Source organism: Mus caroli, unplaced genomic scaffold, assembly GCF_978045245.1.
Source record: "Mus caroli unplaced genomic scaffold, Mus_caroli_1 scaffold_6, whole genome shotgun sequence".
Taxonomy (NCBI): Eukaryota; Metazoa; Chordata; class Mammalia; order Rodentia; family Muridae; genus Mus; species Mus caroli.
In genome coordinates, this window is record NW_028227261.1 from 95,122,501 (window position 1) to 95,149,425 (window position 26,925).

Genomic DNA, 26,925 nt, shown 5'->3' on the forward strand with positions numbered 1-26,925 from the left:
TAGGCTAGGCTGACTGACTGATGAGCCTACGTATCTACTTGTATCTGCCTATGGAGGGCTGAGTTTCTAAGCATGTACTGTCAGGCCTAGCTAATGTCAGTTCTGGAGATCAAATGCTGGTCTTATTGTTTGCATGGAAAGCACTGCTTCAGACACAATAGAAGAGAGCATTGGATCCCATTACAGATGGTTGTGAGCCACCATGTGGTTGCTAGGAATTGAACTCAGGACCTCTGGAAGAACAGCCAGTGTTCCTAGCTGCTGAACATCTCTCCAGGCCCCATGTGTAATTTCTTAATAAAAAGAATGCTCCACCTGGAGAAACAAATGGAAACAGCTCAGCCTTTGCTTGGTTGGATTTTTTTACTATTACCTGAAAACTATGCTTTTCTCCTTGTTTCCTGTCTAACTCCTGTTGAAGGACCTCCACTTAATTTGAAAGTATTCTACAGGATCCCTTTTTTCTAAGACTTTGTCTTTCTTTTCCCCTAATAGGATATTTTTTTCTCCCTTTCCCTTTAGCCCTGATCATCTTACTGTTTGGTCCCTGTTTACTCAAGTTTTCATCTGAAGGCACCACTCAGTGGCTAACTCAACATAATTACTAAGTCTTTATGGTGCTTAGAATAATTCTGAGTTTGTCTTGGTGTTTGCAGTTGTGTATCTTACAGTCGGTCCCCTCACACTCGATGCCTCCATTGGAACTGACCTCTGTTTTATTGACACTGTCACAAGGCTTCCTATAGAATTGCTTGTCTAGAATACACAGAGATGCTCTGTGCTTGCAGTTACATACTGTGTAGCTCAAACTTTCCCCTAACTTCCAGAGATATCTTCTCTAACCCATCATGGTAAAGCCTCTAGGATTTCTCCTTCGTCCACTTGCTGGATTATATGACTGGAGGACCCTCAGCCTGTGAATCTCTGTACTTCATTCTCAATGACTAATAGTCTATCTCATATTTGTTTGTTTAAACAGAATCGCACTGTGTAGCTCAGACTGTCCTTAAATTCATGATCTTTTTGTTTCAGTAATGGAATTAAAAGCATGTGTCACATTGTTCAGCTTTATTATTTCTTTTCTTCAGCCCAGTTCTCCTTCAAAACAGTACAGTTTAACAAGCATTTGATGGCTTTTCATATAGGGAAAAAAATGCTCTCTGTAAACACAAGAATCTTAGCCTCGTCCATACTCCTTTAACAGCTAAGCTTCATCCAGGAACCCATCAGCTATCAGCCCCTGGAGGTAGCAGGAGCTTTCTATACTTTGGGGATCACTGACTGAACAACTCTATGATTCCATCTTCAGTTCCACTTATAATATATTCTCACATAGGCATTTCATAGTGTGTTGATAACATATATATAGCAGGCAATATATTTATTGTAGCTTTTTCTTGACAGGTGCACCGGGTATAATGTCCTCTCCATATGCAGGGGCTGCTGGCTTTGCCCCAGCCATTGCATTTCCTCAAGCAGCAGGTGAGTATTTTCAGGTTGAGTTTGAAATGAACCTTTAAATGAGCTTCTTTTTTTTTTTTTTCCCTAGGAGCTCACCGAATTTGGGCAATTAAAAATAAAGGCATTAGGTCTAACAACCATGGAGTGACTTGTTTGCACACCATCTTTATATTTACAAATAGTTCTCTCTTGTTCCACTGGGTACACCAGTAATTCTACTGTGTGTTTGAATCACTTAGTTAACTGTAGGTTAACTACATTAAACTAGGAAACTATTAAACCTGTGTCAGGTTGTTAGATAAGGTGTATGATCTTCTAGCTTCTTTCTTGTTGATAAGCTTATTATGTGTTGAACAAACTCGAGTTTTACTTATCTTTGTGACTTCAACTCATTTGGAAGGAACATAGCCAGTAAACACATCAATTTGAGCATCTTTGGGGAATGTTTTAGCATCTCTGAGTTCTCAGTAGTACCCGTGAAGGGTATGTGTGTCATTTATTTCAGGGGGTGCAATTTTTTTCCTGAGAATATTTATGGCATAATAATTATTATTCCTGGAATAATTAAGAAATAGGAACTAGCCCTGGCTGTCCTGGAAATCCTTGCGTAGAGCTGGCTGGCCATACCCTCACAGAGATCTCTCTACTTCTGCCTCCCCGAGTGCTGGGATGTTACCACCACCCAACTTTATGATTTTTTTATCATGTACTTTATGGTTTTATCTCTGTGAAGAAAACAGGTTTATAATTAAGAAGTGGTATGAATCTGATCTTATATATTAACATTTCTGATTTTCAACTATTTGTGAACATAATAGCTGTATTTTAAATTTCAGAGTAGCTTCTTTCCAGAAGTTATTATTATACTTAAAAGTTTTAATTCTGGAAATTATAGTGACTGTCTCTCTCTGTTGGGCAAAATAGAATTAACTAAAAAGAAGACTGATTTTTGAAAATAAAGTTAAGTCCTAGTAAGTTGTTGGGTAGTTTAATATATTGTAACACATCTTTATGTGACTGTTCTGGTTATTTAAAAAAAGCAAAACAAAACATAAAATCCCATAGCATTTGCTTTTTGAATTTCTTTAATTTCTGTGCATCTAGAAGTGAAGGATTTGTTTTCCTTTGTTTCAGATATTATGTTTAGACACACTGTAGTTTTAAAACACAAAAATAGACATTAAGGGGATGAGAAAAAGCAACGAATATTTAATTTGGTAAGACTTGCAAGGCTAAGTAGAGCACACACTATAGCTCTACTTTTAGCTACCGTAGGCATTATGATAACCCACTGTAGGCATTAGCAAAATTGCGAGTTTGGAGTAGAAGGACATGAGAAGAAGATCATATGAAGGAGAAAAGAATTAAGCTAGTTGTGGTGGTGCACACCTTCCTTTAAAGCACTCAGGAGGCTGAGACAGCAGGATCTCTGAGTTCTAGGCCAGCCAGAGATAGAAAATTGATTTCCACCAAAAGGCATTCATTTGGAGAATGCTATCTGCACAGTCTTAAACCTCTGAGATTGCCAAGCAAAACAGGATACATTTCAATTCTACTGCAAGTTAATTACATGGTATAAAGTAGTCAAGGAGTATGAAAAAGAATGTTAAACTGAAATAACAAATTGAAGCTGGGGATATAGCATAGTGATAGTGTTTGCCTAGTACTCAAGGGCCTGGTTTCATTCCCAGTATTGTAAGATAAGTAAAGAATTGGCTCCTTTTATAGAATCAGAGGCTTCTATACCCTTAATTCCTTTTAAAGCAAAGGTATACATGGTGGGACTAATGAGACAATGTTGTTTTAAGTACAGTGTCAGTATATCAGCCTTCTCAGTAGTTCAAGAATGCCTAGGGCATTAAAAGTCTGAATTTTTGTTACAAAATATAATAAAATTATTACTATATAAGGTTAAAAAATATTTTTCCCATGTAAGCTATTATGTAATACTACCCAGTATACATCTTTGATACTTCTATTGAAGGGCTATGCATGTGTATACCACCTTGATATATTTGAATATGAAAATTACATTCACTTGGCATAAAGGTGCTGGATAGAAAAGTGGTTGTAGGTCAAAGGTCCTCTGAGAAGCCTGAGTTTTTGTGGTGGGAAGCAGAGGGTGGAAGGTTGAGACAAGATTTCACTGTATAGCCTCGGCTGTCCTGGTCCTCACTCTGTAGACAGAGATCCATCACCACCCAGCTTCCTTACTAGTTAAGACCAGTGAGTCCAGTTACTCTGTGGAGCACAGTATGAATGGTATTAATTATGGATAATGTCAACAAATATGTTTACTTTCTTGGCTTAAGTTTTATCCTATCAAATTTTATCCTTTAGATGATTAGAATATAAGAAATACTGTTGGTGTTTTTAAAAGGTCTGTCTGTCCCAGCTGTTCCTGGAGCCCTTGGTCCTCTCACACTTACCTCCTCTGCTGTCAGTGGAAGGATGGCCATTCCTGGGGCGAGTGGTATGCCAGGGAATTCTGTTCTGCTGGTCACCAACCTCAATCCTGACGTGAGTGGAAAAATGGTCTAAATCTTTCAGGAAGGGGTATGGTGGATTCTTACATATAGTCTAGTTTTGTGTTATAATGCTTAAGTTTGTTTAAGGAATTTAAATAAAAATTATCAATAGGATGAGTAGAAGCATAAATAGTGCTGTAATAGGATAAACTGTCTTTATTATATTATAAATAGTTGTTTTTAAGTTGTGCTATATTTAGTTATATTTTTGTGTTATCCTTTTCAGTTTATCACACCACATGGGCTTTTTATCCTATTTGGTAAGTTTTTTTAAATTGTTTTTAATATTATCTGTGAAATGAGCATATTTTATTCATTTAGAAATACTTGTTTGCAGAGTAGAGACTGAGAAGGGGGACAATATTCGAAATGTAAATAAATAATATAACCAATTGATAGGAAACAATAAATACTTGTTCATTGCTTTATATGTTTTATCTTATGTTTGACACTGGAGCTAGAGCAAAGATTATTTCCCCTTTTGTGATAGATGACTGACTGTGGTAACCACTAAGAATAAACAAACAAACAAACCAATGTGAATAAATTGGTGTGGTGAGATGTGGAAGGTGTTAGGGTAGCTCTTGAGTCCATAGGATAGCTGTGACGGGTATGAGTTTAGAAGTGGACATTTGTGAGAGCTTAGAAGGCCAGAAATTCCAAAGGTGCTGGGGATTGGCTGAAAGATTTTAAGAAAGGTGTCGAAAGTTGATGTCTGACAGGAGCAATTGTGTGCATAGTATGCATTTATCTTTAGCCAGGGTTACCCAACACCAGAAATAGAAAGATGTGACAGGGATTGAATCCATTGGGGCATATACTGAATTCAATGTGTTTATGAATATCTGGGGCAGATTGAGAGATAAAAGCTGTGAAACTTATTAAGACAGTATGTATAAAATTGTATGGTATGTAGCAAGAAAAAGAAACCTGTAGATACAGAGAAAAAATTACAGCTAGGCATTTAGATTCAGTACTTTGTGTTTTGCTTTAATTAGGAGTGTATGGCGATGTACATCGAGTGAAGATTATGTTTAACAAGAAAGAAAACGCCTTGGTGCAGATGGCGGATGCAAGTCAAGCCCAGCTAGGTACTGACAGTGGTGATGCCCACTTTGCATATTCCTTCCAAATGAGTGTTGTAGAACTGGTACGGATGTAATTTTGCAGCAGCACTTCCTTATGGTAGTGTTTTCATTATCATTTGTACCTGCTTTTTTTGAGGCTCTGAAGTTCATTATGTAAAACACATAACACATTGTCAGTGCTGACAGCTTGAACTCAGGGCTTTCTCCCATTTAATTTAAACTTATAACTTATAACAGGTTTTTTTTTTTTTTTCACTTGTTTGTATGGGTTTTCATTTTTCTTTTAAAAGCTGAAAAATTAAGCCGGGCGTGGTGGCGCAAAGCCGGGCGTGGTGGCGCACGCCTTTAATCCCAGCACTCGGGAGGCAGAGGCAGGCGGATTTCTGAGTTCGAGGCCAGCCTGGTCTACAAAGTGAGCTCCAGGACAGCCAGAGCTATACAGAGAAACCCTGTCTCGAAAAACCAAAAAAAAAAAAAAAAAAAAAAAAAAAGCTGAAAAATTATGTATGAGAAGAAACAAGTATTTTTCTTCTAAGTTGGATTTTCTAGAACCGTTGAATAATTTAAAAGTTTTGGCAAATTTCCTAATAATGGTACAAGAAGGAGTTCTTCTCAGGCATTAAAGTATAGCTACTCAGATGTCTTACAAAAATGTTTTAATTAGGACAAACGCTATAGTCATATAACCATTCGTTGAGGGTTTGTTATGTTCCATGCCTGTAGCTTTCTGGTACTCTGTTCAGAAGTTACTTTGTTTGGTTAGGTTAATTTTTAATTGCTTTTATTATAAAATGAAATTTATTTATTTTTCCTGTCAGCTCTTGAAATGCTTTTGGTTCATAAAGTTTTATGTGTATGGGTATTTTGTCTGCATATTTGTCTGTGTACCACATGTGTGCCCAGTGCTCGCAGAAGCCAGAGAAGCAATTGGATACCTGGAACTGGAGTTAAAGACAATTAGAAGTTGCCATGTATGAGCTGAGCCTTGAACACGGGCTCTCTGGGAAAGCAGCAAGTGCTCTGAGCCTGTGAGCCATCTCTCCAGCCCTGAGCTCTTACACTTTAAATCTTCAAACTGATTACAACTTTAAATGACTAAAAAATTTTCAATGGTCACATATTTTTTGAGAATGTTAATCTTAATACTCAAAAGTTTTCCTATTTTCCTTCCTATCCATCAGCAATGAACCACCTAAGTGGTCAGAGGCTCTATGGAAAAGTACTTCGGGCTACACTGTCCAAACATCAAGCTGTCCAGCTCCCTAGAGAGGGACAGGAAGACCAAGGTCTGACCAAGGACTTCAGCAATAGTCCCCTGCATCGCTTTAAAAAGCCTGGCTCAAAGAATTTCCAAAATATCTTCCCTCCATCAGCCACACTTCATCTTTCCAACATTCCGTATGTATCTAATAAGTTATTTAGGTGATTAATCTATGATATGTGGTTTAGGAGAAGCAAAAGCCATAAAACTTTTCTAAACATAATAGTTATCTTGGTTGATAACTTCTTTTATGTACCATTATGTTGCAAGGATTCTGTGTTACTAATCATACCCTTAAAAGTGGAATTATCAACATTTGAGGATTTTCAAATAAGTAGTTTAATTAGTTGCTTCTGTGTTTAAAGAGGGCATAAAAATAAGAATATGCAGGCATTGTTTTGCTAGCCATTTGTTCAGTGCTTTATAGAAGAAGTACAGCTCTCAGACAATATAGCAACATCAGCTTGTCTAAACATTTGACTGAAGAATTCTGTGGTAAGAGTACATAACAGAAGGTATAAATGTCATGTAAATTCACACAATACCTTTGCTGCTTTGAAAATACATAGAAAACTGAGTGCTTACAGCAGAGATTGTATAGTCCAATGGCATGAGATATTTAGTCTCAGACCCTTCAAAGGAAATGTTTATTGTAATTCCTTAAATTTTTGTCTATTTTAAACTTACTCATGAAAGGGGCAGCCTTGGCATAGTGCTTAAAGTTGTAGGAGTGTATTTGTGTATTTATGTGTGTACAGTTTAAAAACTAAGGCGATGGATGGCTAAAGTTTGGAATATAATTGTAAGAACATGAACTAACAAGTAAAAGAAAAATAATTACTTCAGATAGTATTGACTGCTTTAGTTTTCCTGCTGGCTTGACGGAAATCTTCCATCTAAATCAGGCAGTAAAATCAAACTTCATACCAGTTATACAAATGGAGGAGTCATTTTAAGAAATTCTTAAAGGAGTCACTTTAAGAAACATTCTTAATATACATGGATTTAAAGATATATCAGCTCTCTGAGCGGTGGTATTCACACATTTAATTCCAGCACTCGAGACAGAGGCAGGCAGATCCCTGAGTTCAAGGCCAGCCTGGTCTACAGAGTAGTTCCAGGACAGTCAGGGCTACACTGAGAAAACCTATCTTGAAACCCAAAAAGTATAAGCTCATTGCTGTGGACCCTCTAAATGGACCTGATATTTTTAAGTGTATGTTTGTATGTTGTTGTAAGTATGTGTTCGGCTAGTTGGTGTGTTTGTTTGTTTGTTTGTTTGTTTTTGGGTTTTTTGGTCTTGTTTTATTTTCAGTGTCTACACCTGGTCCTCATGTATGGCCAGCAAGTTTTCTACCGTTGAGCTAGACACCCAGCCTTCTTTTTATGTTGATGCTTCTGAAACTTGAGACCTTCCTATCTCATCTTCTTCTTGAGCAGCTAGAATTGTTGACTTTTACCATTATGCCCAGTTTGTTTGTTTCTTGAGTGTAGCACATTATGGAAGAGCTGGTCACCATTATAGTTACATAGGACATTAGAGATGAAGAAAGAAATACTGGTATTTCTCAACTATTCCCAAGTTGTAGGCTCTGTGCCAGTGTTTTACACATGTCACCTCATTTTATCTCTACAGCAACCCTTTTTTAAAGTGGTTTGTTTATTTTTATTTCATGTGCATTGGTGTTTTGTTTGAATGCTTGTCTGTGAGGGAGTGTTGGTCTCTTGAAGTTTGAGTTACAGACAGTTATGAGCCTCCATGTGGGTGCCGGAAATTGAACCTGGGTCCTATGGAAGAGCAGCTAGTTTGCCTCTGAGCTATCTCCCCAGTCCCTATAACAACCTTTTTATTTTTGCTTTTTTAAATCTAAACTCCATATAACAAATACATACATTTTGACTATTATAAGTATATGGTGCAGTACACATTCTCATTAAGTACATTCATAGTTTTTGTAACTATCCACTCCTATCTGCATCACCATTCCATAATCCAAGATGAAAGGGTCCCATTAAACAATCACACTCCATATTTCTGTGAGCTCTAGTCTGGTAACTAACTATTCTACCTTGACTTACTAGTTTATCTATAATAGCCTTTAAAGCAGTCATTAGGTTCAGTTTATTGATGGTACCCACACTCAGGAGGACAGTTCATTCAAAAGAATATACAGCCAGGCGTGGTGGCGCACGCCTTTAATCCCAGCACTTGGGAGGCAGAGGCAGGCGGATTTCTGAGTTCGAGGCCAGCCTGGTCTACAGAGTGAGTTCCAGGACAGCCAGGGCTACACAGAGAAACCCTGTCTTGAAAAACCAAAAAACAAAACAAAAAGGATCTATAAATGAGAAGGGAATACAGTGTAAGCACAGCTGTTTCCTTGAAGAATCACTGATTATTTTTCATCATGTGACTCTGTAATAGATCATGTCATGTTAGTTATTATAACACTATATAACACTACTCCCAAACACAGCATAGTAGTAAATATTTATTATCTCATACTTTTAATCAGGAATGTAGAGGTGGCTCAACTGGTGATCTCTGAGTATGTTTCATAAGGCTGTGGTCAGAATGCAAGGCAAAGGAGTACCAGAGGATATAGCTCAGTGGTAGAGCTTGTACTTAGCATGTAGTAAACTCTGGTTTCAGTTCTTGACACATACTGCTGTCTCTGATATCCTAAGGGCTACAGGGGACTTGTTGTTACAGTATGAGAGGATAGCCAGGATGTAAATATTTGGAAGTAAAAGTAATTAGAGACCATCTCAGAGATTGGCTATCCCATACACATTCTGAAACCTTGAGAACTATAGAAAGTGTATAATTCTAGGCTATAGCAGGTAAGCCAGAGCTGGGTATGTAGCTTTGTTATTACTTGTGCTAATTACTAATGCCAGTAGTGTGAGAATAATAATCATTTTGAAAAAATACCTATGGCTGTTATTTTTAGTTTTTCCTTTATATACTTTTCACCATCTCCAGATGTGTATATATCAGTCTTGACTGTTCTGAGATTCAGAATACATTGTTGGGGATGTAAGTATGCTAGAGATTTGATGACAGTCTAAGTTCATCCTTGATTTGTTTGCAAGTGGGGCTAATATAGTTGACACTCTGATATTTTCACAGTCCTTCTGTCACAACGGATGACCTGAAGAACCTGTTCACAGAAGCTGGATGCTCAGTGAAGGCTTTTAAGTTCTTCCAGTAAGTCCTTGATTTCAAAAGTAACATTTAACATGGATTGCTACTTTTTTTTAAAAAGTAGTTTAGCAAAGTCCAAAGGAAGGGAAGATTTAAAAGCAACATTAATTCTAAGTATTTGTGTATTTTGTCATTTTAGGAAAGACCGTAAGATGGCTCTCATTCAGTTGGGCTCTGTGGAAGAAGCAATCCAGGCTCTTATTGAGCTTCACAATCATGATCTTGGAGAAAATCACCACCTCAGAGTTTCCTTCTCAAAATCCACCATCTGAGCTCTCTGTGAAATTGTCTCCTTATACTGGACCATAATCTCTGTAAAATCTTCAGGCACAGACTGAAGCAGCTCAAGACCAATTCTGCCTCTTCACAAAATAACTCTTTGGGAATTTGACTGATATTCAAGAACATTCAAAACAAGAGATAGTCCTTTTCTTCCTCTCATTTTCCCCAACAGTATATGATCAAATGTTTGCTTTGCCTTTGTATTGTGGTTTCTATGAAAATAACTTTCAGGAAAAAAAAATCAGGAAAATATTTTTTAAATAATTTAATTCCCTGAATTAGATTTTAAAAGGACAGAGTTTCTTTCTGTTTGGGTCCAGATCAGCCTTACATGACATTTCTAAACTCCTTTGTACTTTGAGAAATTTAAACATACAGACTTTTACAATTTCTTGATGTAATTTAAATCACCTACAACCAAGTTTTTTTTAACTTTTTGATTCAGAAGTTTCCCTGTAGAAAATGACATTCATTCACTTATAAAAATTATACCAGATTATTTGCATCTATTGATAGTTATTATACATAACTACATGGAGATATATTGGAACCAGGTTTATAAACGTGCATGCTTTCTTTCAGATTTCTTTTTCCCTCACTGTAGTACACTCCTTTGAATAATGTCTATCTTCTCTTTTTAAGACCATTTGGAAAAGTAAAGTGTTGCAGTTGTCCCCAGGGAAACAGAAGTGAAATTCAGCCTGGATTTATTACAATATCAGCATAATTAGTCATTTTAGAAAAAAAATCTTGTTTTAAATTTCAACATGACACTATCTAGTAATGTAATGTGATCTTGGAAAATTTTAAAAGAAAAATAATCCTACTTTTTTATAATTGTTTTCAGAAAAAAAGTTTACAGTCTTAAGGAAAAATATTCAGGTCTATCATATGGTTTGACAGATTTTTTAAAAGTTATTTTTGGTAAGGTCTTCTTTTAGAAAAAAAAAATCTCAAGGGTTTTTTGTACCACTATAATCTCTAATACTCAGAATTACTGTGTATTTACTTAATTTCTTATTATGTGCCTTATTATGTGCTTAAGATACAATAGATTAGAATTTTATCTAAATATCTAGAAAGATAAATTGTGGGCTTGGTGAGCATTCTGTTATTTTTTCCCGTCTTGGATTTTAAGGGTTTTGGTTATTTTTGTTTTGTTTTTCTTTTTTTCTCGTTGCAATTTTAAGTGGTTTTCAATAAGTAATAGTTTCTACTCAGAATTTTGGTGCTTTGGGATAGTGGTGGGATAGAGAAGGGTGAGTGGTTTGGGAATAAATAACTCAGTGTGCACCTGTAGACCTCTCTAGATTGGCTACCGTCAGCCGTCAGTGAAGTCTGAGCTGTAGAACTGCAGGCTCGGATCTGTGTCTGTCTGCCTTTACTGCCCGTTAGAATTTGTCTCAGGATTACTTGATTCTTTCTCAGCACTCAAATGAGAACTTGATTTTCTTTGTTAATGCGACTTCATTACAGATAGCCCACATATTTGGAGTATGAGAAAGTGGGTTATTTTTTTATATTCTGACCCTCTTACTTTTTTGGTTGAATGTAAAAAGTACATATTAATGTGCTTCAATGATTGTGTCATGTAAAATTACTTCTTTTTAATATGAAACTGCTTTTGTTAATTATTTCTTCAATGCTTGATTGGTTTTTAAAATACAGAATTTGTCAGAGGGATCAATTTTGTCCACCCCTTCTCACTTTTAATAATCTGAGTGGATCATCTCATCTTTTTAAAATATCTCAGTCTTTACTTTCAGCCATTAATTTGAACATTCTTTTTTTTAAAAAAAAAAAAAAAGAAAGAAAGAAAAAATTTTTATAAGTTGAAAGAGATATTATAGGTTGGTTGAAGTCAAATCAGAATTCCCTCAATACAAAGCAACTATTGGTAGGCTAGGCAGGGAAATGCTAGATTGGGACATTTCAGATGGGTTACCTTCATGTTGGTTGAATAGTTAGGTATGATGATTTTCCAGTGGGTGTTTTCCCACTTACATCTGAGGTGTATTTTCACCTGAATACTGAATAAGGGAGGGAAAAAATTAGGACTGTCTCCCCAAACTTGCTTCCCCCCCCCCCCCCACACGGACATTATATTAATTTTCAGTGGCATTTTAAATTGGATTGCTTCCTTTATTTTGAGTTGGGAACTACTATGTAATATATTAATTCATGGCATTCATATCATCCAGCATAAGTGTAGCAAAGGTTTTTGAGAATAGAAGGGAAATCATACTGGTGTTGAATGTAATTCTGAAGTAGGGATGGCCTTTAATTAAATATGAGAGGGAACATTGAAATCCTTTTCAGGGATTTGTGTAGATATGTGTGCGTGTGTATGTGTGTGTATAAATAAGTGTATATACATACATATACTCTTTTAATGTTATATATACATGTGCACATTACGTACATTTTAATTTATTGACAAAATTAACAGTGATTTGGGAACTAAGATATGCTTGTTTTAAAAGAGCATGTTTGAAGCCATCAGATTGTGTCTAAAATTAGCTGTAGCATATGGATGCTGTCCATATTTGAGCTCTTTACTGTTTATTATAGAGGTCTACAATATTTGTGTTGGCATAGTTTTCAATATCAGGGTGGTGGGAGAGTTGGATCTGTGTATTTTTATTTTGGCATGCAGTATTCAGTATCTTTTAAGCAGTGGTTAATTTGTGCTGTTGATGCCTTGCTGAGTTAATCTACTTTATTTTTCACTTTTCAAGGTATCCTGACTTTTACAAAGCATATATATTCAGGACTTAGAAAATAGCAGTACACATTTAATAATAGAGTTATATATCAAGATGTTTTACTTTGGGATTTAGATGTGTTTTGTGACAGATGAGAATATACAAATCATGCATTCTCTTAATTGACAATTTGTTAGAATTTCAGGATTACCTGGTATCCCCATAGAATGTTATGGGATCTTTGGGACTAAATACTACAAGCAGCTCTTTGTAGCAGTGTTTGCACTGAATGTTTTAGAGTCATGGTTGCTGTCTTTTTAATTCCTTCTTTGTCTTTTCCTACTGTGGTGATTAAGGGTCCTGTTGTGGTTTTGGAATTAGCCCTTATGATCCAGGCATAGAAGCACACAGCTGCAATTGAAGGAGGAAACTGATGGTTGTGACTTTAAAACCCAGCCTGGACTGCAGACCATGCTCCATGCTAGTCTTGCTATTACGTAAGACCCTGTGTCCTTCCCTTTCCCCAGTTCATCTCCTATCGACTTTAAAGTCCTCATGTCATCAAGCAGAGCATTTACTTGAGTATATTATCGTGCAGTTCCTCATCTAGTCCCATAATGATCTTTTGTGCCTCAGTGAATCTACTTGTAAACTCCAAGCTTCTCTCTTAGAAAACCCAGTGTGTACTGCTATTTTTAGAACCAAAAAGCATGACTATGATTGGAGCATTTTTCTCAGCCTTTCCTTTGTCTTGATCTATTGTCAATGCGAATAAAACTGCCAGACTTAAAATACTCACTATTGTGCTAAAACAGTTTAGATTGTACATAACTTTGCAGTGTAACTCAGCTGTCTCCTTAAGGATTGTGTTAGATATAAGACTGTTTGCAGTCCTTTTTTCAGAGCAAATCCTAACAGGTACTTGTGAATTGTTTTAGAAATAGAAAATTACAGAAATCTTAATTTGGGGTGGGAGCTTAAAGGGAGAAATACAAAACAGGACCAAAGTTTATGTGCCTTCTTCAGTAGTCTTAATTGACCTTTTCCTATTTGAGACTAAGGTAGCACTGGTATTTTGGTTTTCAGGAAATATCTACTATATAGATTAAGAGACTATTGTCCCACAAACTGGTCATACAAGTGAATAGTTACGACTGAGTAAAAAGTCAGTTACACTTATGCCTTCAGCACATAATGCAAAGAGCATTCATTGTACCAGTTGAAGAGCAGAACTGCTCTCAGTCTTTATGGTAGTCACCATAGCTTTCGCAGCTCGTCAGGGGCCTTGGTGTTGATAGCAGTCATAACTGAAAGCTGCTCATAGCAAATTTCACTTCACACTGCCAGCAGAGGTTTGTTGGTATGTCCTTTGTAAGAACAGGTATTTTAGGTAGAAGGTTTTTGGGTTTGGTTTTGGTTTGGTGTCTTTAAGACTATCATCCTCTAGTCTTTTTTGTTTCTTGGTTGTCTTTTGTTATTTGTTTTTTTTTCCTTGCCACTCGTTGTTACCCAGATCTTTAAAAACACATCCCATATCCAGGAAGTCCTAATCACCAAGATTGCTGACCACACCAAGTTTTACACTGAAGTTTCACCTCATTGCTCTGACCAAAGACTGCTTGTTCTGGTTTTAACTCAAAGGTGAAGCATTTTCCCTGAGCTCTTTCCTAAAAGATCCCATGCAGAGCGGCCTTGACTTTTCCTTTCCTATTGGTGAATAGACTACTTAGAGAAAATGGGAGTTGGCCATGAACAGAGCGAGACAGAAGGATGGACGGTTGTTTTCAGAACTGTATTTGAGGAAGGAATAGCACAGCTAGACACCTCACACATTGTCTAATGTTTTACATGGTCTGTTCATAAAATTCCCTTTTCTGTTTGTAAGGATGTTCATCTAACAGAAGAAAATGCTGTAAATATTTGTAACAACATTTTTTAAACCAGGCCAAAAAGAAAAAAAAAAAGGTTTTCGGGAACAAGTTAACATATAAAGTGGTTTTATATAAAACAGCGATTGTCTTGTATATTTTGATAAGCAGCAGTACCAGATTTCATTTGTAATACAGTTTGTGGTATTGGAAGAAAAGGATTCTGTGATTGTCTAAGTGAATTATGTTATAAATGCAAAGAGGAGAAAATATTAAAAACCGTATTTTCTAACTGTGTAGTGCATGGTTACTTCAAGCTTCTGTACACTACAATATTGATGCCACTTCCCTTAGGTTTGTATATTTGATAACTGTTCCTTGGAATCTCAGCCTCTTTTCCTAACACATATAGCATTGTAGCATGCCTTTTAATAAATGTCATGGCATCTGTACTCTCTTAAGGTTTTTCTGTGTTCTTGTCTGTACTTTGGGTTCCCTTTTGTCTTACCTGTAATCCCAATGATGTCATTTTTTTTGTTGTTGTTGTTTTGTTTTGTTTTCCCCATGGCTATCAATCTCAAGTTGTCACATCGGATAGTAGATACTTTAACAACTTTAAATGCCGGGGATTTAAAGAAAAAAAGCCAAAGTCATCTATTCTTTAGGTATAATTCTCATTTTTAATGAAAAAAAGCACTTCCCTGTTTTTAAAACACACTGCTTTGTCAGACATCCTCCAGTGCACATATAAATCAGTGTACTCCAAGGCTCCTCCCCTCCCTTCCCCCTGCTGCCTTTGTATCCAGGGAGGCATGGAGGATATGACCTTCAGTGAGTTGGAGTCCTTTTGAGTTCAGTTGCTAGCTGGCCATACATTGCTTCACTCCAGACAAACACTGGAGTTCAGGAGTCCTGAAGAGTCATGTCTGGTTTACTCAAAAATCTCTAGAAAGTGGGCATTTATTTTTAGCACAATAGGAAATTTTACAACACTGCTCATTACCTGCAGCTTACCCATAGGATCTATTATTCACTTAAATGTTACTAAATAATGTTTTCAGTCAAAAGGGGCAGAAGAAAAAGATAACCCTATAGCCAAATGAAACTTAGATCAGTTGATTAACTGAAATGTGTACAGCAGAGGGCATAGGGTTATCACCTAAAGCCGTGCCAGTTTTAACATGACAGAACTAAGAGACCATACTTCAGTTTTCAGTTGATTGCAGTTCTCTTTACCTTTACTGCCTGCTGCATGTAGGTGCTATGGTTTTATATTCCCAAGCACTGATAACAGCATGATTGTGAAGGTCTATCCACAGTGCTAGGGGGATGGGATGGGCAGGGCTTATGTTTTTTTACCAAGCCCAACTTAAAAGACACTGGGTATCTTTTAAAGACGACAGTGTGCTGGGAGCATTTTGCTAAAAAATTTAAGCTGACTATATAGTTTGGCAAACCTAGCCCTTTAAAAAGTTCATTCCTTGCCTGAAAATTCAAGTTGTTTTTCAACTTCAGTGGGAATTTGACACCATTTCTCTTCATGTGCAGTTTTTCTTCTGATACTACCTGTCTTGCTGTGTAGATCTTGTGGTCTTTGTGTGCCTCCCTGTGGTTCTCTTCCCTTGTATTTGTCCTAATCTTACAGGGCAAGCAAGCTTGGTGTAGTGGCACATGGCCTGTAGCCCCAGCACTGCAGAAGTAGAGACAGGAGGGAGGATCGCTTGGGTTCCACTCAGAGATGCTGTTTCAGAACAGGCATAATTAGGCCCAACCATACCATCTCACCTTGCTTTATCTACATATAGGCCTTGTCTCTAAATACAGTGTGAGATGTAGGGAGTTAGACTTCAACATGTGAGTTGGAATGAGGGGTACACAGTTCAGCCCACAGCACTGTGGAATAGGAATTACTCAGCAACTTACACTGCTTATGCCAACAGTTGAGTTGCATGCTGGGAAAGTAAACATTGAATGCATGTGGCTTTTGGGGAGAATGCAGTATAGTGGCCATAAAGACCATCTGATTTTAAATCATACCTTTGAATTTCTGCCTCTAAAGTTCCAAAGCTGGATGGTGTAGCTGCTGTTCTGCCAAAATAAATACTGCTGAAGCTGCCATACAACTAGTGATATGGCAGTACATATTTTGTAGTAATCATATACTTCTACTCTAGACATAAGCCATTTGAAAGCATTGATTGTTGCTCAGACAGGTGTTATTTGAAGAACAAAGAATAATAGAACACAAGTCTGTGTGTGTGTGTGTGTGTGTGTGTGTGTGTGTGTTTGGGACAGCGTTTCTCTAGCTCTGGCTGACCTGGGATTCAACTCTGTAGACCAGGCTGGCCTCAAACTCAGAGATCTGCCTGCTTATGCCTCGTGAGTGCTGGGATTAAAGGTGTGTGCCACCATCGCCCAGCCGGAACATGTTTGCTGAAACAAGGTCCCATGGCCCAGGCTAATTTCTAACTCTTAAATAGTGCTGGGGTTAAAGACATGCACCACCACTGCCTGGCTTCTGGGTCTAGTTGTTAATCCTCAGTGTGTTAATACTTGGATGGTGCTCCTGGGTAAAACAGATGGTTAAAAGGATTAAAACTATCTTGTGTCTGTTATAGAGATTTCTTTCCCAAGACATTCCTACGTCATGCCTTTTTGTTGTTGTTGCTGTTGTCTTGAGATTAATGGGAATTTGTCTTTTTCGAGTTTCTATCTCAACAACTAAAAGGATAAAAATAAATGGTTTCATGAAAGTTAACTACATTTCTGAACCATTGGGTTTCAGCATGGAATTCACAACTAGTCTAAAGACATAGAAAAAGAATGGCTGAATTCCTGTGAACAGGTAGTAATGGTTCTTTTGGAAGAAAGTGCCCTCTGTTAGATTTAAGTCAGCACCTATATCTTTGTTCTTAGCCTAAGATTATGGAATTTGCAGAATTCTTGATCTTGGAAGAATACAAATGTCAAGTTGTAATCTGCTTATATTGTCCTTAACCAAAAGAAAGCAGATGTTGAGTATCTAAATGTCAGCAGATGTACATACACTTCAGAATAAGATGCAGATCAAGGGATAATAGAACATTTTAAAAATGGGGCTGTACAGTGATCCAAGTGATGACATAGAAGAGTCTCGCAGATGGGATGCCAATCAAAAGGAGCAGTGCAGAACTTAGAGGATGCATTTGCATCAGCTTCAGAAATAGGACCTTGGAGTGACCTTGGCAAAGGGAGAGATTGAGAGGCGGATGAGTTTGTATCTCACGTCTGTACCAGTTGCTCAGAGGCGTTGACTTTCTGATAATACATCTTGGTATATGTAGGATTTGCGTTTCTGCCTTGCACTTTAATGAGGTTTTAAGAAATTAACAAGCCAAAGGCTTGTGTTGCTTAAGTCAGAAGAATACCCTATCCACTGAAGTTGTCTTAGGAAGAACTCAAAAATGCCATGGTCTAAGTTTACTGCAAAATTCTTCCCCATGTGTGTGTATATCAAGTTTCACTAACAAAAGACCTTGTTTTAAGTAAAATTGATCTTCTCAATGGTTTGATACCCAGCTAGATTCAGAAGTGTTACATGTCAACGCCTTATTAGCTTTGTATTTGCAACTCAGTGGGTTGTTCTCAAACCAAATGGTTTTTATCTAGAGGAGCCAGGCAGACTATGTAACTCTAGCATCCCAAAAAACTGTAGTAAGCAGCTTAATTAAACTTGTCACTAATATTCTTAACCCACACACATATAATATGATAGAACCCCATGTATCTAGTGTCCAACTGCAGTTACTTAGCTGCACTGGTAATCAAATGTAGGGCCTTATGCATCTGCATCCTAAGCAAGTATTCTACTGCTGAACTATACACCCAGCTTTCTTTTGTGTTTATTTTGATATGCCGAGGTTTGAACCAATGTCAACATGTTTGCTAGGCAAGTTCTTGACGGCTAAAATACATAACACAGTCTCTCCTCTGATCATCAACAGTCACTGCTGGCCAGTGTGGTTTCTTTCACGTCTCTCCCCTTTTTTGCTCACCTTCAGGGTCTGTATTAGAGTGTGGTTGTCAGTAACAGCTTTTCTTTCCATGATTTGTGTTTTGCTGTTGAACTGAGCTCCTGTAGAAAGCTTTTGCTGTCTGGATGTTTCGGATTGGGTTTCCCAGTGATCCTAACTCCAGTATCTTCTGAAAATTGGTTGCTCACTCAGACTAGTTTCCTTCCTTCCCTGCTTCTATTTCTATTCTTCCTTTTTTATCTGGCAAGAATACTTCATAGATGACAGTGTGTCCTGCCTTGTGACAGCAGTAACTATTGATAATCATTTCCTAGCTCCATTAATTTTAGCGACTACAAATTGGTAAAACTGTGCTGTTGGGGATTAAGCCCACGCACGACCTTGTCCACGATAAACGAGTGCTCTTCCACTGAATTACATCCCCAGCCCACAAAGCTCTAATTCTGTGGCTTGCTTCCATGTATTAATTGGATTGATTCTGTATAAGAGAATTGTCTCAGTACCATGTATTTGGTATTCTGAGATAGATATACAGTTCTAGTAACAAAGAAAGAAATTCCTGTAGAATCCTTCCCCACTTTGTAAATTATTTTGAATCCTCCAAATCCCTTTAAAAAATAAAAAAAGACTTGTGTTCCTTTGACATTTTTCTAATATTTGTGATAGTGAAGAGCTGTATAATGCAGCCTTGTTTCTCTCACTCAGCTAAAGCAATTCATGACTGCTGTTTTATATACCCAACATGCCTTTCCCCTTACTCGGAGGAGCAGGGCCTCTTGCAGAAGACCAGCACATGGTGGGTATCTGTTGATATAGTTACTTGCCATGTGCTTTGAGTGTAAGTACTTCTGGTTGAAGCCTCCCTTTTTCTTGGCCGCCACCAGTCACTACCTCTGAAGCCAGAGAAGCCATGGGCTTTTCTAAATAATAAGACTAGAGTGACCCTAAGTTGGGCTCAGTAGTAAAAGGCAGCCAGCTGAATGGGCACTCAGAAAAGGAAACAGAGGCTGTATCTCAGCCTACCATGATACCTCCTCTTAACTTCAGGGAGTTTGGTGCACAACAAAAAAGTAGAAGCATTTTTTAAGAGAATTTAGATCCTGGAATCTATGTCCTCACTAGAACTGTTGGTTCTAACCGCTGTATTTTTCTCACTGATGTTTTGACCTGGACAATCCCAAGGATGTCAGGATATTCTGCATGTTGTTTGATAGGGCTGTCAGAACAGTATCACAAACTTAGGTGGTTCAGATAATAGTTGACTGGGATGTAGTCATGGCCCTGGGTCTCTCCTCAGCAAAAACAAGGTAGAGAAGTTCATATCTTACGTTCTTGAAATTGCAAATATGAGATCAAGGTGCCCATGGGTTTAATTTCTTCTGAGATCTTTTCCATTTACTTTTGAGAGAAAGAACCAATTGGATGGATGATAGAATAAGGATTTGGGGGAATTGGTCCACACACAATCATGGATGCCTGTGCTCTGTGCTCAGTGCTCAGGGTTTGTTGAAGCCTGAGGCCTCAAAAACAAGCATGTGTTAAATTCCCTGCCAAACAGAAACACTTCCACAGACTTCTGGAAATGGTTTTAAGGGGAATCTGCAAACCAACATTTCCCCCAGAATATCTACAAAATGGTCAGAGTCTGACCCAGAATAGCTCCTCTGTCTGCCATCACAGCTCTCAGTGCTGCATCTCTGCTGCTGAGGTTAAATCCTAGCATGGTAGAAGTAGGAGCATTATTTGGCTTAGATCCTACTCATGAAATGGAGCTATTTCTTGGGGTATAGTTTCTATGGGGTTCGGGTCACTTCTGTGTCAGCTTATGTTGTGGGTTTTTTTTGTTAAAGGCAACCCTAGCTGCTCCCACTACAGACTCCTGGACAAGCTGAGCCAGTCTGCTGTAAACAGTTTCCTTCCCTGTTCCATTTTCCCTATTCCCTATCTGCCCCCCTCTCCCTTCTCTCTTCTTTTACCTTTTTTTTTTTTTTTTTAATTTTTATATTGGCTCATCTTTGGATTTTAGTCCTAGCAAGACTCCTCAGTCAGAATTTCATATTAATGGAAATACTCTCAATATTTGGTTCAATTCCCCATTTCCCACTGTTGATATGGCCTGTCCTCAGCAAGAATTCCTTTTCCATACCTGATAGCAGCGAATGTGTTACCATTGCTACTCCTGTATCAAGAGTTTGCTTTGAGCCCTGCTAATTTGAGTCTTGAGTGATTCCTAGCATGATAGTTTTAAACAAAATTCTCTTGTAGTGCATTTGGGGATAACTTTCCCACCAACCAGGGGCCCAGACTGTCACTCAGAGAAGCACACTAGTGTCCCAGCTCCAGTGGGCAGCTCTGAGATGATAATTCAGGAAAAACAAACAACAAATAAACAAAAAAGCCAGACCATAAAACCATTCCTAATCTGTAAGAAGGATCTGCCTTCTGGGCTGCTGACTACTCAGGTCAAGAGTACTTGTCTACTGTTCCTTGGACAAAAGAAACCAGAACTTTAAGAATCTATCCAGTTGAAGATGCCAGAACTGGATTGGATAAACTGTGGCGCAAGCTATGCCCCCAGAGCATAATTAAGAACTGTAAAGCAGTCATCTGACAACAGTGTGTTTTAGCAGCCAGGGGAGAGAGGAAGTAAGCCCTACCAAAACCACTGATTCTGGATAGACTCTGTCCAAACACCAGTAGAGTCTGATCGTGGTGCAGGGAAAATGGACTTCATTTATAAAATGAGTACAAGGAAAGCAAGTTCCAGAGGATGGGACCAGTAACCAAAATCACTACAATGTTTTCTGAGATGTGCAGTTTTTAACCATGTAGAGAACAGAAGCATTGTCTATAAAGGCAGCAAAGCAGAGCAATAGGAATCAGTGTGCTGGGGCTAGAAGGAGACTTACTGTAGAGCACCCAAGTTCACAACTGCCTGTGCTCCAGCTCATGGAGATCCAAGGCCTTTCAGACATCACACTCATGTACAAGCATACACTCACACACACACACACACACACACTTTTTAAAATGATTGTATTAATTAGAGACACTAAGTGTCATATTTATTGGAAAAGCATTTTTATAGAAGCCAATATGTATATTCAAAGAATGAAACAATGCATGGTTAAAGAAATAATCAAACATCCAATGTTACGTTAAATACACTCTCAGAAACTTATTGCATGGAGCCATGGAACTTAAGGAGGGAAAAGAAAACCAAACAATGGAAACGGAAAGTTCACTAGAGGTTTCCAATAGTACATTAACTGACAACAATTAGAGATTAGATCATTTGAGGAACAAAGGAAATAAAGAGCCTTGATATAGGAGGCTTCCACGTCATAGGGGAGCATGTTGAAAATCAAAGAAAAGAACATCTTTAAGCAGCAGGGGGGGAAATTAAAAAAAACATTACTTCTGAAGGAATCATAATAAAATTAGCTGACTTGGCAGAAGCAGATGAGGCAGAAAGCAGTGGGAGGGACAACACTGAAAGTGGAGAAGCCAGGTGTAGGACTGGAGACATGACTCAGTGGTTAAAAGCGCTGAAAGCCAAGTGACGATGGCTCACAACTCTAATCTCAGCATCCAGAAAGCTCGGCAAGAAGGTTGTCTGTTTTGAGTCTAGCCTGAGTGATCTATGTAGTTCTGGCCAGCCTTTGCTACAACGTGAGACCTTTTCCCAGCTATTAAAAAAAAAAAAAAATCTATCAACTAACAGTCTTGTATCCAACAAAACTGTGGTTCAAAATAAGACGAATACAAAGGCTTCCCAAACAAAACAGACTCATGACTTTGGTGTTAGCAGACCTGCCTTAGAAGGAAATATTCAAAGCACGTGACCTCTTGTCATTCTTGCATGTAAAAGACGCTAGCCAGCATTTCAGCACTTCCCTTGTGGGGTGTTGTAAATTGTAAAATCAACAAGAAAAAGAAAAAAAAAAAAAGGCAAGAACATGACATTGGCTATGAGAAGGAACATTTGTTACTGCCAGGTCTGAAATGATGCCAAGCAAGTCACCCTGTCCCATATCATCTAGGAATGTGTATGTTGGGCAGGTCAAATTGTTTTTTAAGTCACCGTGCATGTCGTGAATTACCGAACAAGAACCCTGAGTATTGACTTATGCGTTACAATTTTTTTTGCAAGCAGGGAACCCCATAAATACTGGTGTTGGCAAGACTATATATTGTTCAGCAGCTCCATCAGATATGTGAATAAATGACTTTATTGTTTAAGATCCTGTTAGAGGGTCTTGGTGACAGCCTCTGGAGCCTTTGTAGCTACCACTTCAGGTGACAGTAGAGCTGGGAAAACTATCTGACGTTTCTCATTCCTCTGACTAAATATTGAACAAAACAAAACAGTCTCCACTCACACACCCCAAAACCCCTAGGGCTTATTTTTGTTCACAGTTTGCAGCAGTAAGCAATGTTATACAGACCCCCTTTTTGGCTAGTGTAGGAGACGTTATTATTGGCACATAGTCAGGTCTTCAGCATCCACACCTTAATTGTCCCTCTTCCTGTTTTACTACTTCATACTTAAGGTTGGGCTAAGGAAGATTGCACATGGCTGCCCCAGTTCTTGCCTGTTCCAGGAGAGAGGAGGCAGAGATGCTGTCTTCGTGCTCTTGTTTATGGGAGAGCAGAGGATCTTTATACCTCTATTAGCTGGCTTTCTGTTACTGTAACAAATACCTGGCATAAATCACCTTAAATAGAGGAAATGTTTGTTTATGCTGATAGTTTCGGAGGTATCCACCCATGATCAGGTGATGCCTTTGCTTTGTAGTCTGTGGTATGACATCATATTATAGCAGGAAACCACAGACAATGGTGCTAAGCTGCTCACCACAGATAACTGGGAAGCAAAAAGAGAGGAAGGAGCTATATAATTCCTCTATTCTCCAAGGGGATGGCTCCCAATGACCTACAACCTTCTGCTGGGCCCCAGCACTTAAAAGTTTCTACCACTTTATATTGCCAAGGTGGGGGACCAGTCCTCTATCCCATAGGCCTTTGGGGGACAGGGAAAAATCCAAATTTTAGCCAATATACTGACTAGAATTGCATTGTCTGGTCATGTGGCTGAGAAGCCAGGAACATACACGGATCTCCACTTTCTATGTTAGAAACAAAGGGAAAAGAAGACTATAAAGGGCTACCAGATAGACCCACCCAACATGACCTACTTCCACAGTGAGTTGAAGACTGAATAACATAGTGGAGTATTTGTCTCAAACCTGAACACTGAGAGCATCTACTTCCACAGTCAGGGTGAAGACCTCAAGTCACATCTTACTGATCTGTTTTCCTGCTGTCTACCCCTTGCTCAGGTTCACCTTCTCCTCTACTCAGAGACCTCGTTCTATCCCATCTATAAATCCTGTCATCTAGGTGTTACAGAGCAAGACTGTAATGTGTTTGGTGGGGTGCCGGGGAGGACTCCTTGCATTGGTGGCACCAATGTAGATCTGGTGTAAGGATCTTACACCAGGGGCCTGGTTTAGCCTTCTGAACTTTGTCTTCTACTCTTGTCGCCTTTCTTCTTTCTGTCACATGAAGATAAAATCCCTCACCAAACCCAGCACCTTGATCTGGGACTTCCTGCTTTCCAGAACTGTGAGAAAATGAAACATCTGCATTGCTCATGTCAGATAGCCCGCACTGTCTATCCCTCTATGCATTCTCCATCCCTGCAGCTCTTCTGGATTAGCCTACCAGTCTTTAAAATATGCTCAGGCCTCTCCCAGCTTAAAGCATAAACCTCCAGGCTCCCTTGCTGACTTCCTTGTTCTCCGTTGCTCTCTTTACCCTTCATAGGCCAAACTTCTGAAAAGAATTTTCTTTGGTTTTTTTTTTATTTGTTTTTGTTTTATTTTCATCTCTTTAATTGAAGCCTCCTACTTTGTGTGTCTATGCACGTGTATGCATACGAAGGCCAGAAGAGGATGTCAGGAATCTTCCTCTATCACCTCCTACCTTATTTGTGTGTGTGTGTGTGTGTGTGTGTGTACTCATGTGTGCACATACAGACTCCAGAGGAGTCGTCAGCCATTCCTTTTCTCCACCTTTGTTACTTATTTGGAGCCCAGGACTTTTACTGGACTTGTAGCCTGTGAGCTCTTGGAATCCACTGGTCTTCACATATCAATGCTGGGGTTACAGGCACACAAGACCATGCCTAGCTTTTTGCATAGGTGCTGGGGACTAGAACTCACATCCTCTTGCTTTCACAGTAAGCACTCTTATTCACTGAACCATTCCCTTGGCCCTTTAAATATTTTTTGCTGTAGTATAATGATTCAAAAGCCAAAATTTGCTTTTAAAATTAAAGCCTGCAGTTGCCTTAAAACAGCACTTACCTTTCATTTGTAGCTGCAGCCATATGGCGCCAAGCCCTTCACATGAGCAGCACTCCCTGGCTGTCATCTATCTGCCCAGTGCCACCTGTTTCTGCAGCTGCTGAGCTAGCTCTCCTCCCACATCAGCCACGTACCTGCCAGCCTAGCACCTTACATTCAAATCTCTGTGTTTTGTGTTGGGGGAAAAAAAGAGTTTTCAAAATACAATCAAACTATTTTCTTGCTGTTCTTCAGTCTGAGAGTTGAATGTGCAGCCTGCTGACCCAATGACTAAGAATCCCAGTGCCTGTAATAAACCTTCAGAGAAGTGGTTAAGTCCCCCTTTGTTAGATAAGTCATTTACCCAGTCCGCCTTTCTGTGTTGACCCTGTTAACGTCTCCAGCAGTATGGACAGTGAGAATGTAAACAAACATTGCAGTTGTGGCGTCAGAGTGGCAAGTGACCTTTTTGAAATTTCCAGCTGTGGAAATGTCACTGTTGCTCTTTTCGTTTGTGACTAAAATTTAATGTCTTCAGCCAGAGTCTCTCTGTCTTCTGACTACCAGCAACTGTATAAAGAACACAGCTACAAGTATCTGAATTTGCAGAGACCGTGGACCTATTTCAAGGGAGGTGATCTTTTGTTTAAGGTACGGTGGAGATGACACCAGGGAGAAAATAACCTTGGTGTGACCAGTACAGTCACACCCCAGGTGCTATTAGATGGAAAAGCATCTGACTATAAACTTGAGAAGTGTTTGGCCACGGATGCCTTCGTTCAGCATCTGTCAAGTAGCTAACGTGCTGTGGACATTCTTGATGAAAACTCGAATAAGACACGACACCCAGATCCTGGCTAGTGGGGGCAAGATAAGTAAGCAGGCTCTCACAAGGTGTTAGAAGAACCCGGTTTATAGAACCTCAGAAAGGGAAGAAGCTGTGGTGGAGTCTAGAGAGGATCTTAAAGAATCTACATGATGCTGATACAACAGTAAACTGTGGCTTACCGCCAATGAAAGCTTATTTCTGTGGGTGGGCGCAGCTCCCAACCTCCACTTTGGACCAGTACCATGTAACTAATATCCATGCCTCCAGAGCCTCCTGAACAGGGAGCAGAACAATGACTGTTTGGCGGTGGTACTGTTGTTTGCATGGTTTTGAGACAGAATCCTTCCTATGCAGCCCAGGTCGGCCTTGGACTTAGATCCTTCTATCTCAGGTTGCAGAACGCTGACATTACAGTCAGGTGCTACACCACTGGCCAGCTCCTTGAACACCTGACTTTTAAAATACCTTTTCTAAGCAGTGTCATGAGTCTCGTGCTCAGAAGCCACTGGGTTGCTAGGGAGGCTGGGAAGGTGTTTCCTGGGCAACTATCTCCAGTTTATCATAATTGGAATTCTCCTGAAAGGGTCATGGGTAGGAAGGACACTGACTGAATGCAGGTCCTGAAGCTGGGCATGGGGAACGTTTGAGGAGCAGCAGTGACTAGCTGCTAGATCGGAGCTGGGTGGTGGTTGCACCTCGAGGTGACCTGGGGTGCTGTGAAGACGGTTCATACAATGTCGGGCTGAGATCTTAGTGTCAGGTCCAAGGGAAACTTCACTTTCCCAAGCTCCAAAACCTGGATCTTAGGAGGGTTTCTGATAGTTAAATAAAAACCAGTGTTGCTCAGGAACTTGGGAAGCCAGTTCCTCTCTACCGAAAGGGACCATTTCCCTTGCTGTGGTAGAAGGGACATATGGTGACCTGTGGCACCTGTCAGCACGTCAAAACCCTCGCTGGCCTCTAGGTCCCCTCAGTATCACAAGCACCTGTTACACATTTCAGAGTCCATGCTGGCATCCTAGATCCTAGTCCTTCTCCCCTCCCCTAAACTCCCGCCAGCTTATGGACTTTCCTCCCCAGATGTGGTGCTCCTCATAAGCATGGAGTGGTCATGTTCTCAGTTTGTACAAGTAGGACTTCATCTTCTGGAACAGGAGAATTCCAAGAAAGGAGTAATGGAGCTTTTGTTTGTTTGTTTTTCTAACAGCACAAAGAAAGACTCACTGCGCTGTCCTGAGCCTATGCTGGAGTCTTGGAATCTTTATCTCTGTCTTTCTGTGCCTCCCACCCCCGTTTCTCTGTCTCTGTTTCTGTCTGTGCTCGTGTGTGCATGTG

At 39.1% G+C, this 26,925-nt stretch overlaps 1 protein-coding gene across 4 annotated transcripts in view; it reads left to right on the top strand.

Moving 5' to 3' along the window:
- Ptbp3 (polypyrimidine tract binding protein 3) overlaps positions 1-14,850 on the top strand; it is an 81,336-nt gene extending 66,486 nt beyond the window's left edge. For all 4 annotated transcript variants that reach the window (XM_021159315.3, XM_085839261.1, XM_021159312.3 and 1 more), the window contains 7 exons: positions 1,405-1,482; positions 3,842-3,981; positions 4,216-4,249; positions 4,988-5,080; positions 6,259-6,475; positions 9,469-9,546; positions 9,683-14,850. In XM_021159315.3, the coding sequence (XP_021014974.1) occupies positions 1,405-1,482; positions 3,842-3,981; positions 4,216-4,249; positions 4,988-5,080; positions 6,259-6,475; positions 9,469-9,546; positions 9,683-9,815 (773 nt within the window). In that variant the 3' untranslated portion in view covers positions 9,816-14,850. The remainder of the gene's footprint in view (positions 1-1,404; positions 1,483-3,841; positions 3,982-4,215; positions 4,250-4,987; positions 5,081-6,258; positions 6,476-9,468; positions 9,547-9,682) is intronic.
- Positions 14,851-26,925: the final 12,075 nt, after the last annotated feature.